This window comes from Myotis nattereri, assembly GCF_964212035.1.
Source record: "Myotis nattereri genome assembly, chromosome: 2".
Classification (NCBI taxonomy): domain Eukaryota; kingdom Metazoa; phylum Chordata; class Mammalia; order Chiroptera; family Vespertilionidae; genus Myotis; species Myotis nattereri.
The window spans coordinates 170,803,594-170,817,329 of NC_138076.1; the positions used below are offsets into that span (position 1 = coordinate 170,803,594).

At 40.3% G+C, this 13,736-nt stretch overlaps 1 protein-coding gene across 2 annotated transcripts in view; it reads right to left on the reverse strand.

The window, feature by feature from the left end:
* TMEM117 (transmembrane protein 117) overlaps positions 1-13,736 on the reverse strand; it is a 443,674-nt gene that overhangs the window by 10,200 nt on the left and 419,738 nt on the right. For both annotated transcript variants that reach the window (XM_081084824.1, XM_081084825.1), the window contains exon 7: positions 4,744-4,873. In XM_081084824.1, coding sequence (XP_080940950.1) covers positions 4,744-4,873 — 130 coding nt within the window. The remainder of the gene's footprint in view (positions 1-4,743; positions 4,874-13,736) is intronic.

Sequence of the window (13,736 nt, forward strand, 5' to 3'; positions counted from 1 at the left end):
AGTGAGAATTTGAGTGCTTAAGACATGGCAGACTGTTTTAAGTACCTCGGACATGTGAATGAATTTAATTCTCATAGCAACCGAGGGGTAAGTACCAGTACGGTCTCCATTTAACAGATGAGAAAACTGAGCCACTGAGTGGTTATGGAGCTTGACAAAGGCCATGCGAGCTGTCAATGGTGGAGCTGGAGCCTATGCCCAAACCTCTATGCTCCATTGCCTCAGTGTGCACCACACACCCTTTGTAGATCACTGAGCCGCAATGTTGACGTCAGGGTATGGCCATCCTTGACCCTTAGGAAACCCTAGCAGGCCCTGTCCAACCTCTTCTAGTGCAGAACACACACAGTAGAGAAAGCAGCACATGGAACTACGTGGGGTCCCTAGGGTCCTTTCCACCTCAGCTCCAGTTTCTTCTGTGGTTCCCAGGCCTTTCCCATCATGCTCTTCTGTGGGGCCTCCTCTCTTTGCCTGGGCTCTGAACTTCCAGCTCCTGGCAGGCCTCTCCCATCTCCTTACCCACCGGCCACCCATTTCTATTGAACTTTGCAGTTTCACCCTTAACTTTGCTTTAGGAGTTGCATATAAAGCTGAGGTGACAAAAGTGACCCATTCACCTTTCTGGAGTGCCCACATGTCTACTTTTGTCGCAACACCCTGGGCTCTGGCTCCAAAATCACCTGAGGCCCTGAACATTAGCCAGCTGTGGTCGTGAACTTTAGTGTCACACACACTGCCTGCCTGTGAACCTGTGCAGCTGGCCTGCCGGCCCATCAACCTCTCAGGCATCGGGGCCGAGAAGAAGAACCTGAGAGGCCTGGGTCTGGGACCCTGTGTCATGAAGTCGGCCTGTCCGGAGAGGCCCCAGCCATTTCCACTCATTCCTGCAATGGCAGCACTGTTGCCGCTTTTCTTTGTAAATAAAGCCAGATCATTAAAAAAAAAAAGCTGAGATGAGAGGAATTCTGACTATAGAAAATGTTTCTCAGCAGCAGTGTTTCTCAGAGTGCAGTCCCCTGGCACCCTGCATAAGCATCCCTGGTGGTGCCTGGAGAATGGCTGATTTCAGGCTTCACCACGTACATCAGGCATCCGACTCTGGGTGTGCAGCTGACAGATAAATAAATAAATAAATAAATAATAAGTAACATACACACACACACACACACACACACACACACACACACACTGAGAGGCCAGATTATTATGACTGGCCAGATTATTATGGCCACCCCATCAATACTTCATTGGGCCACCTTTTGCCTTCAATTCTGCGGCGATTATTCTTGGCATTGACTCCACAAGATGTTGAAAGGTGATGAAAGGAATCTGACACCATGTCTGTCTGATGAATGGTACTGTCCAGTTCTGTGAGATTTGATGGTTGTGGAACCAGCTGCCTGATGGCTCTTTTAACTTCGTCCCACAAATTCTCAATTGGATTGAGATCTGGTGATTGTGGGGGCCACCTAAGCAAGGTAAAGTCTCCCTCATGTTCTTGAAACCACTCCTGCACAATACAAGCACCGTGGCATGGCGCATTGTCTTGTTGGAAGAAGCCATCTCCGTTGGGATACGCCATCAACATGATAGGATGAACTTGATCAGCAATGATACGTAGGTATGTTGTGCTATTCAGACGTTTATAATGGTCTGGCCCTCTAGCAACTTCAGCGTGAAATTATAGCTAATTTGCCTACAAACGTTAGGTGGTCATAATAATCTGGACACTGTGTGTGTGTGTGTGTGTGTGTGTGTGTGTGTGTGTATTGATTTCAGAGAGGAAGTGAGAGGGAGAAAGAGAAACATTAATGATGAGAGAGAGTCATTGATTGGCTGTCTCCTGCATGCCCCCTACTGGGGATCGAGCCCACAACCTGGACATGTGCCCTGACCGGGAATTGAACTGCAGCCTCCTGGTTCATAGGTTGATGCTCAACCACTGAGCCACACTAGCTGGGCTGATTTTTTTTTTTTTAAACAAGCTCTCCAGGTGATTCTCATACACACTAAAGTTTGATAACTGTTGATGGATATAGAGGGTATCCCAGTGATGATACCACATTTGCTTAGTAAGAAAAGCGTTGATGTCTCTCTAAGGAAGGAAGCAGCACTTGGAGAAGCTGATCAAGTCAGGGTTTGCAGTGCACTTGGACGGTCGTGGGCTACTTAACTACTGAGCCTATTAAAATACAACACAGAGCCCTGTGGTTTGGAGACTTTACTTAGTTTGCCCAGAAACAATGATTTTACAAAGTCAGATAAAGTCCAAGGCCTTTCACAGGAGATTAGGCGGCACTCCAGAGTGGCCTCAGCAACCTCGTCAGCCAACTAGCAGAACAAAGAGACAGTAACTGAGAAAAACAAGAGGGGAGAAGTTAGGACTTTCTTTTCTATCACCATTTCCTAGGAAATGTGATCAGGGGTGGGCCTGGGGAAAGATATATCTTCTCAGCACAAATTAAATTTAACTTGTTTTGGGTGAATCCCTTCACCGCAAGGCCCACATGTACCCTATTTTATTTTTAACTTAAATTGCAGAACCCTCAAAAGCCCCCCGCCCCACCCCGTCCCCCACAGGTCCAGGCACCCAGACATTTGCATGCTTGGCCCAACTCCGGAGACAGTCTGACTTCAACTGTGCCTTCTCAATCACACCGAGAAGTTCTCAAAGATCAGCATCACCAGGGAGGCTTTGCAATAGGCCCATTCCCTGGCTTTTGCCCATAACCCACTGGGCGGGAACCATTAAGAACGGGACCCAACAATCAGTATATGTATAAAGTTCCCCAGGTGCTATGCTAATCAGCATAATTTGGCAAACACTGCACAAAAGCCTTAATCACAATATATTCCCACCTCCTGGCACACTTACTAACATGCAGACTCCATTAAGTTTTTTGCAGAATAATACTTGGCGGGACAAAGGTTTACACTCAAAGGCATAGGAGCGTCTACCTCAAAGCTAAGGGCTCTGAAGCGTCCCCTGCCAAGGCCTCACTGTCATTCTCAGGTGTACTTTTCTCTTCATGTTTTTAAACAGAGCATCCCAAATTGTGTAAGCTCTGAGGGCCACAAAACTTAAAACTGCCCCTGTCTTTAAATGACAGTATTTCTGACAAAGCCATGCAAAATAGTCCCGAATTCAATACTTTCAACAACTTGATTTTTTTTTTTTTCTAATCAATGGCTTCTCTGAATCTGCCCCTCCCCTTTTAAACCTCTTAGTCCACCCTCCAGAAGTATAATTTTGATGGGGATTCTGATATTCAGTCCGAGACAATATTCGGGCCATGATGGCCTGGGACAAGAGCTGATAGCAAGAACAGATGGTCCAGGCAAAAGCCCACCCAAAGGGATATGACGATGCCATGTGCATGATGGCCGTTCAGAAGTCTGGGAGGGGAGCATGCTGCCGAGATTCAGTGGGGACTCTGAAACCACACGATGTGACCTGAACTCAAATTGATTGATTTACCTGGTGAATTTAATAGATGAGCCTCATTCATTCTGAATAGGAAAAGCAACCTGCTGCATCTTCCCTATTCATGAGCTCATTCTCCAATTTAGAAAGGTCGCCTCATGCTCAAAGCAAAAAAACAGCCTTCAAGTTGAGAAGCAAAGGTCTTTTTGCAGTGCTCATGTTTTCACGTTTTCCTGTGTTCAGGCTATTTTTACTCAGGAGCACAGACGGTAGTGTAAGCACAGATTTCCTCAGCAGTTTCTATCATAGCAGGTGTGGGATCCTCGGCCATTGTCCTTAAAACGTGCACACACGGGCGACTTGCATTTGAACAGCTTGGGAACTAATGCCATCCTTCATTTGGCCACGCAGCTGTCTGCTTCTTGTTAGAAAAGAAATAAAAGGTATAAAGCATAACCCTAGGAAGGCTTTTTTTAGAAGCAAATGACTGAGATGCCACAAAAGAATATTATAACACATCATATTGGAGGTGTTTCAAGCACAGGACACATCTGAAAGTGAAATCATCTGCGGAGCCACAAGAGAATCACTGGAGACAAACATGAGCTCTGCCACAGAAGGAGGTTTGTACTCAATCAAATGAGACCGGGTCCCCGAAGGCTGATGGTCTGATGGGAGCTACCATTGTTTTGATCTCAGCCGTAAATGAAGAACAAAGCACAAAGAGTGCTCATGTTGAAAAAATTTACTGAGCTGTAGGTTGTGAAAAGGAAGCCCACCAATGAAAAAAACAAAACAAAAGGTGGGGGTGGTACAGGGAGTGGGCTAATTGTAGACTACCTATGGTACGGAGTTCACTACCTCTCCACACTGAGGATTTGTCCTCTCCCCTGACAATCCTGTGCTAGAGCACTAGGTCTGACAGCAAAAGTGGCTGCCCAACCAGGGACTGCATTCCCGCCCCTCCCCACCCCCCGCACCCTCCTGACTAGTTATTGCCAATAAAATGTGAGTGGAGATGACATGTTTCTGCTCCAGGCCAAGGTGGTTAAGAAACAGGGAACCCTTCTTAACCATTTTCCCCATTATCTTTATTCCCAACTGCCTGAAGTTGCACTTGTTAAAGCCATCAGCAGTGCAAGTCCCAGAGTGACAGCCCAGAGCCCCAGTCAATCTGGAACCACTGGGAACCGCCTGGTACTGTTCGGTAAGAACAAAAGTTATATTTATGTGTGCCTATACAGTGTCGCCATTGGCTTTTTATAGAAGCTAGCATTACTCTAAGTAGGAGACAAATCCTATTCAAGGTTATAACATACCTGTTATGTGAATGCGATATTCTTCCTTAAAGATCTTCTGGAAGAAAGGAATCTGGAACTGCATGTGAGGCGTATGCAAGCCAGGGAGATTTACATCAACGTCTCCCATGAAATGTGGGAATTCCCAGTCCTATCAGAGAAAATCAACATAAAAACATATTTGTGATTTGTTTTGTACCTAAGCAGTGAAACATCCCAAAATTGACTTTTTGTAAGCACTTATAAAATCATTTCAATTCAGCCAAGCTGTTGGATGTATCAGTTTCATTCGGTGATGGTTATTTTATGTACATTAGGTAGCGGTGTGCATTCAAAATCAACATTAAGTCATAACTTATATCCTCAGCTTTTCTCTTTAATGTGGTACTAAGAAACCAATACGGAATGGATTTGCATCTATACAGGTTTATCTTTTTCTTCTGGAGAACTGATTTTAAATTTCTATAGGAAGCAAGCAATCCATATTTTATAAATATAGGGTAAATTTGTTTCACTACCTTTAAAATATATAAACCCTATAACAGCATGTTTTATGTAACAAGATGAAGTAAAAAGGATCTGACTCACTTAAGAAAATTCTTCCGTGTACATCACGGCCAAATACCCCTGTCCTGCTCTCTTGCAATTTAGCACTAGTTTGAACCCAACCATGGAGGGCCTGACATGCTAACGTAAGAGACAAACAGTGAATTAATTCCCAAACTGTCAGTAGTTATTTCCTGGTTGTGGAAGCAAAACCAAGTCGGCTAACCCTCCCTTTCACAAATCAGGGTATTTTCAGAAGTTTCACCTGCTCTTGGTTTTTGGATACAGGCATCAAACTAAAGTTCATAACTAGCATGAGAAGAAAGAATACACAAAATATAAAGAAACATTTGAGGTGAATCCATAGGCATGAGTACAGATATTTTCACTTTTAATAATGAAATAATCATTAAATTATCAGATCTGTATTTAGTGTATATTTTTTAAAGAACTTGAATATTGAAAAAATAAGACACAAAATACTAATTTAAAACTTCAATCCATTATCTCAGTATAAAAAAGTTGGAATTTCCCAAGACTTCTATATATGCAGCTAATAGAGGTGCGTTAATAATACAGTTCCCGAACATGTTGCAGGTTTTCCTGTCCATTCCCCTCTCCTCTTTGCTGTGAATTCTGATTAAGGGAAAACAGGCCTTGGAGAAAGGAGAACATGTGAGTGGTGGTAAACAGGAAGCCTTCAATGTTTATTAATTCTTGATTTATGGATCACTTCAAGTGGCCAAGAAGGAATAAGTACATAAGAAGAAAAATAAAATGATGCAACATCATCCCTTTCTATTGGTAGGTATGGAAATATCTTGTTGGTCTCACCTCTCCTTGTTTTTCAGACATTAGCAGCAAGTAGGCATGTAATTTGGGAAATTCAGAAAACTCAAAGCATTTTATTTAAATGAATTTGACTATTTTGATCTAAAATACTAGTAGAGCCCTAGTATTTGAATGTTTTGATCTAAAATACTAGTAGAGCACTGGTTTGGCTCAGTGGATAGAGGGTTGGTGGTAGGACTGAAGGGTCCCAGGTTCAATTCTGGTCAAGGGCACATGCCCAGGTTGTGGGCTGTATCCCAAGTAGGGGGCATGCAGGAGGCAGCCAATCAATGATTCTCTCTCATCATTGACATTTCTATCTTTCCCTCTTCCTTCCTCTCTGAAATCAATAAAAATATATCAAAAATAAATAAATAAAATATTAATAGAAAATGGATTGGTACTAATACTTGTGAACTATTGAATTTTATTAAAGTGCATTTGATACTATCTTGTTCTGTGTTACTTAACAAGACTCCTGCAAGGAGAATTGAAATTGATTTGGCTTTTCGATAAATATAACTGACATCTCCCATGAAAAATTACGCTTGGTAAACAAAGAGATTGATAACCAGAGTATCTTTTGCTAGCCCTGGATAAAGAACACAAAGCATTACCGGTAAAACAATTTTCCTTTTTATTTCTTGGTTTAAGAAAGAGAATAATTCTCAGTAGTAATTGGGCAACTGTACTTAGTGTACCTTCTTTTTGGAAAGACATTATTGGATTGTTCTCATTTGGCTTTTCATTCCATGAAACTAAAGTTTCTATGGGGTATGAAATTGGTTTTAGTTTGAAAATAATCTCTAGAGATTTATTATAGACTGGGATCAAAACTCCATTCATCAAAAAATAGTTCCTCAATTATTTCCCACCTGTACTTGGAGATAGAAAGAAGAATTAAGGAAATGGAGATTAAAGGGAAGAGAAATTCTTACTCTTTATATGGACTACTAGAGGCCTAGTGCATGGGATTTGTGCACTGGTGGGGATGGCCTGCGGGGATTGGCCCCCTGTGGGAGCACCGCTCATCCCATTCAGCCCAGCAGCTGTGGACCCACCCTCTGAGCAATTGCTCCCACTGTGGGAGCACATTGACCACCAGGGGGCAGCTCCTGCATTGAGCATCTGCCCCCTGGTGGTCAGTGCATGTCATAGCAACTGGTTGACCAGTAGTTCTGGTCGTTCTGCCATTTGGTTGCTGGGCTTTTATTATATAGGATAGTATTACTTATTTATTTTTTTAAGGGCTCAAGGAAGGGAATTTGAGGGTAAGTGTGAGAGAAGTAGCTGGTACCATTTAAGAAATTTTTGAAAGGATTAATAAAAAAGAGATGATACATATATTCTCTTAGATTTGCCCCTTTTACATTATTTTTTATAATTACCATATTTTGTTTTTCAAAACTTGTTTCCTCAGTCTCTGCCTCCACTCTCTCCCTGCTACTCTAGTTTTTGTACTTCAATTTCTACTCTGCATATTTCTTCAGACTCATTATTGAATCAGTGTAAACTTTGGCCTTACTTGACAGAGTGGAATGGTAATAATAATAATTGCTACTATTTTCAGGATGTCTTGGGCTCATCTTAATGGAGAATACCTGGTAATAATCCAGGTATTTACTTGAAGGAGGGGAGTGGACAGTGTTCTAAATCTTCCTAGGCTTCAGTCTCTTCACCTATATTTGGGATTAAGTATCTCCATCTCGCAGGCTTCCTGGGAGTATGAAATAATGCCTGTACAGCACATAGCACATTGCTGGAGACCAAGGGAAGGGGCAAGGAAATGCCCACAAGCACAGTTGATTTCCTAGCATGATTCCAAGGTCAGGTTTATCCTGAGAGTGAAGCAGAGGAACCAAAAGGTCTGTTTTCAGGAGGATTATGCAGAAGACTGCTTCAAGGTTCAGAAGAGAAAGGATGAAGGCCCTCTTTCCTTCCTGCCCTTTCCCACTGCACAGCACTGGCCTCCTGAGGTCTCTGACTAAGACTTCAGTCAGATCAGAGTTCTCCCAGAGGGTGCTGGGAGAGGGCCATAGGGAATAGCACCTTCCCTCAAAGAGACATGGGAGGTAGCCTTGTGGTTTCTCATGCAATATGGGTCACACTGTGGTAACCTCCAGAAATAACGGTGGGAGACTTTAATGGTTGAGGACAGAGGCACCACTACTACATAGCAATATGTGAAATGAAAGGCTGAGGAAATCTGGATACTTGGATATAAATTATTGATCACTAGCAATGCTCTAGCATCATTCTGGGCAATATTTATATATGTTTATATTTATGTTTATGTTTATATTATTTATATTTATATCATTTATATTAATATACAAAATTATCCTGAAAGCTTGCTATGAACCCATTTCACAGGTGAGAAAGTTTACCTCAGAGAGGTTAAGTTGCCACAATGTAACATAGCTGCCATATGGCAGAACCTGGCCCAAACAATACATACTTTCTGCTAGGTCATTCTGTCTTTAACTGTGAAAAGTGACTGCAGCTACTATGTTTTATTCAGAACCGAAATTGTTTTTACCTGCTATATCTGGTTCTAGTTGAGAATCGCTAATGACAGTAATGCCTGCTTGCCTTTCATCAACAGCCAGTTCCATGAGGAGCTTTAAACTATTTTCCTCCCACCCCCATTCCAAGAGGGCCCTCATTTTTATCTGACCTTACCTTGAACAAGAATAACTGTAATTCTTTCTCCACTAAACAACTGTCCCAGAAATAGTTGGCTTGTAATCCAACTGATGAGGGAAATTTGAATAACGGGTGATTGATAGCAAATACCGAGATTCTCTTGGCATTGTGACTATGGGTGTACAGCCAATTTCATACACAAATTGCATGATAGCCTTGGCTTTATTTCTTTATGCATAAATGTTAAATATGTACTTTGGACACAAGATAAAAATGTTGACTTAAGAGAATGATGAGGCAAGATATGTTTGGCTACTAAGACCAGGGTAGATCCAGGCTGATCCTGTGATTGCATATTAAAAAAAGTATTAATTTATTTTGTTCTTCAAGAAATGTTATCAGTATTTAGTAATTAAAAGCTTCATTACTACCTTCTGATATTAAACCTAACAATAACTGCAGAGGTCTGTCACCTTGGTGCTCCAGAGATGTAAAAATTATTTACCACACATGCTATTCCAGCCAGTTCTCATCAGCTCATGGTGATGAACAGACTTCCAACTTTGTATCTCGCTGCATCTCTGACAGACAATCCATTGCCATTCAGATGGGCATATTTCCCATGTAAAAATAAATGAGCAGTGCCATGGTGTCTATCTAATCTCATTTTTTTTACATACTATGGCCTACAGCAATAAAAATCACATTTGAACACTGATGTCCAAATTACATTTGGATGTGTAATTTGGACTGATTTGTCCAAATATGATTCTGTCCAAATGTGGCCCTATTATTCATGAACCACACTGGGACAGAATTTCAGGACCATGTTAACTATATAGGCAAGATGGTCTCAGGATATACCAGTCCTGGATTCAGCATTTCCCCACGTTTTCTCTTTGAGAGGCATGCCTTAGGGCCAAAGAAGTGAACTTGGTATGCAGAGGAACTCAAGATTGAAACCAACACTGTTTTGAATTCCCCACCTGGCATTCAATTCCCCAAAGCAAAGGAAGAGGCTTCATTTATATTTAGAGAACTGTGGGAGGATAAAAAATGAAATAACACTGATTACTCTATCCTGCTAAACTAAAGCCATAGTATCAGAACACAAGTTTTTATTTTTGGGGTCAAGGATTGGTCACTTGATTTTTGAGGAAATGAAGAGATAGATTAAATTAGATTTTACTGAAAAGTACTGATCACCATTCAGAGTAGAACTGATAGTAGATTCTTTAATGTTAGTAAAAAAAATACCCAACATTTTTCAATATAATACTTTGTATATCTACTATTTAAAGGCATTAAGTTTGAAATGATTTCAAAAGCCTCTTTAAAGATATATTTATTTCTCATTGTTATTCTCTATTCCTCCTGAATTTAGATCCACGAATATCAGAACATCATACTACCAACATTTCCCCAGCTTATAAAGTGTCCTTAGCTTTTCTGTGCTTATCAGTGTCCTAGCAACAGGATTTCAGATGACAAGGAGCATTGGTGGCCTGAAGAATTGTACTTCTGGTTTGGGTGATATTTTTGTTTCTTATTAAGAATCTCAAGTGATTGATTCCTTTTGGCAACACTGTGCTTCTTCTAATTGGCAAAGTTGCCATGGGATCCCTTGGCTGAGAAAATCATTGGAAACCTTGACATATAGTAGACATTGCTTATATGTTTGTTTATTGTCTGTCTTTCCCCCTGGAATGTAAGCTCTTGAGATCTTACAGGGTTGTTTTTTTTTTTTTTCTGCTTTGTTCACTGGTGTATTCCCCATACCTGAAATAGTGTTCAGCATATAGTGAGTGCTCAAATATTTGTTCAATTAATGAATGGAGCTCTCTAAAAGTTAAAGATATATAACAACCCCTTTTTGGTTTCATGTAAATGGAAACTCAGGATGGATTTACGTAAACAGAGATAACATAATAAATATTTGTTTTTGTAAATAATATCACAGATCAACCTCAGATTCTTTATTGTGAGAAAAAGTTGTTTTCTCCCCTATAAACTAGGTATACTAGAATCATAGTGTAACCTAAAGATTATGCCATTTGCCTAAACAGAGGAAAGCAGATAGTGGGTAATTAGAGAAAGAAAGTGGAGGTCAAATGCAACTATTGTGAGATGAGGCATTTACTGTTGGTGGAATTAGTTAAAATGCATGTTGGGATGATCCAAGAAACCCTTTCAGCGACCATGTAAATGTAAAGATGCTCATAAGACATGTCCATACAGGTCAAAAAACAAGAAAAAATAATGTAAACCAACATGTGATTTAAAAAAGGTGGGGGAATCATTTCCCACAGAGGATGACACCAGAAAGGTCGTGAAGGCCAAGGGGAATATCAGAGATGGCCTGCAGTAAGTGTGGATGATGGACAAAGGAGAACAGCATGAGGGTGATTCTCAGATGTCCTTTGACTAATGCCCTTTTCTCAGATGTTATACTCTCATTTTCTCTTAATATTCACTATTGGTTTTTTCCCCCCTGAAGGGCAAATGAATTCTATAACCTCTTGGAGTTTTCTCCCAGGAGGCATATATGCTATTTAAAAGATTAAAAACCTCTGAGGAAAAAAACCTTGGCTTTCTGGTTGAAATAGGCTTTTGTCAACAAGTGGTAGAGATGGCAGATCACATTCATCACTGAAACAAATCCAAGTCAAAGTGTAAATTTTCACTTAAAATGTTTAAAGAACTTGACTCTTGCATGCGTTTTTGTGTATTCTAAGATACCAATGAACTCTCAAAACTGTTGTTGCTCAAGCAATCTAATTTATCCTAAAGGCCTATTTTGTTTAATGTATTTTCTTTATCAGTAATTTTTCTTACTAGCAAAGGCCAATATGAATTTTCCTGGTTAATTATGAAGCCAACGTTCATCAATGAAATATAATAATGCCTATAAAAAAGCAAGTAAGTCAATCCCAGAGTAGATTTAAAAAGTAAATGTAGTTTGTTTCTTTTAAGAGACCTTACCATGAGGCTCTGTCAAGAGGGCAGTGGGTTTTTTAAAACAAGCTTTGTTATATTGAGACACCTTGAAAGTGTTATTTGCTTAAGCACCACGGTGGAAGAGTGTCTGATAAATGCACTGGCCTTCCTTTCCAGATGTCCTGCCCTGCCAGACTGATGTGATGAAGGACAAAATAAAAGTCAGTCTTGTAAGTGTTTACAACTAATAGAAATGCATTGTGTGGCATCTAGGAATAATGGGAAATCAATAGCCCTCGCTAGGGCAATGCAGTTTGCCAGTACACAAGGAAAAGAGTGCTTGACATTTTAGAGACTTCTATGGGGGTGCGGGGGGGGGGGGGCGGTAAGGGAAAGACAAGAAAGACAGGAGATAAACCACAGGCTGTGACAAGTGCCTGATAACTAAAGTTGGTGAAAAGTCTAAAGAAATAGGTTGTTATAAGTCAATAATAGGTTCTTTTGGATAAAGTCTTCCATTGGTCATCAAACAACAACTTGAACTATTCTGTACTTTTTAAAAAGAATGAATATTGACTATATGATAAATTGGCATATATTTTACTTACATAAGTACTCCTATTAACTCATCTTTTCCTAATAATGAAAGAGTAAAATATAGTCGAAAGAAGTTATTAGACAACAACTTCAATGTTATTCCTCCGACACTGGCTGTCGTTCAGTTAGCCCTTGGTTACAGTGTGCTTTATTGTTTTCGCACATTTGGCACAAAATGTCACTGCTCCAGTATCAGTTCTGGCTCTATGTATGCTGCTAGTAATGATCACATTCCATTGTCTGAATGACTAATTTCTTCTATGGGGCTCTTCAGGAAAATTAATTGCATGCTGTCAAAAGAGTATATATTGTCCTAGGTAAAAATTTGTATTTAATATTGGGGTCATTTTTTCTGTGGAAAATAACAGTGGAAATCAGTGGGTAAATGTGATTCAATATAAAATATTCATGTTACAAACAACTGAAAGGGAATGGCATACATTACAGGAAGAACAGGAGAAAGCACATCCGAGAAGCTAGGTGAAGAAAGTAGTTCAGGAAGGATGGAGTGATCAGTGATGTTGAATGCAGACAAAACTCTGAATAAGAAGACTGAAAATTAACCATAATATCAGGGTTGTTGATTGTGATAAAACCTCTGAGCTCTAGAGGAAGCTGATATTGGGGACAAAAGCCTGATTGTAGTGTGTTCAAGAGAAAATAGGAGGTGAGAAGTAGAGGCAATAAATATAGAACTCTTAAGAAGAGTTTTCTGTCAATGGAAGCAGGGCAACAAGTCAGTAACTGGAGAGAGACTATGATTCTGTTAATTTCAAATACGTTTGCTGGTGTAACATAAATTCAATTTTGGTAGAATAGGAGATTCTGACACCTGAGGTTCCCTTTTTATATTTTCAGTAGTTTCTGCAATGACTAATGGTAAAAATGTATGCACCAGAATGAATTGACTGACTGTATTTTCAGCTGGCATTTGTTCTGATTGGGCAATGTCCACTCTGATTGGTCAGTACCCCTGCTCTATCAGTAGTTAAATATTCGGACCATCACTCTTTGTGAAGTCTAGATGATGGATTTTCTGAAAACAAAACAACCCTGGGCTAAGTTCATTGTGTCTTGAATGCTTTAGGCTTTTGGAAACAATAGTCTGGATCTTGCTTTTCTGTATCCTGTGTTGTTTCCTTCTGTTTTCATCTTTCTTGGTAAAGGTTTCAGATTCTGGAGCAATCTCAGAGTCTCTGCCTCTGACCCCCATGGACCACTCAGTGATAACACGAACAGAAAGTAAAACCTTTAGAGCAATGGATTTAAACTGCCCAACATCCCATTCCTTCCTTCGGTGAGTTTTAGGTCAAGAGTCATCCTCTGAGCGCTAGAGAAAAATGATCAACCCTCAAGTAAGAGAGAAGAGACTAGAAACACAAGATATACTAGTATAAGGGCAGGGCAGAGGGATGGAAAAACTAAAATACATTTTGTTGTTTGTGAATTATACCCTC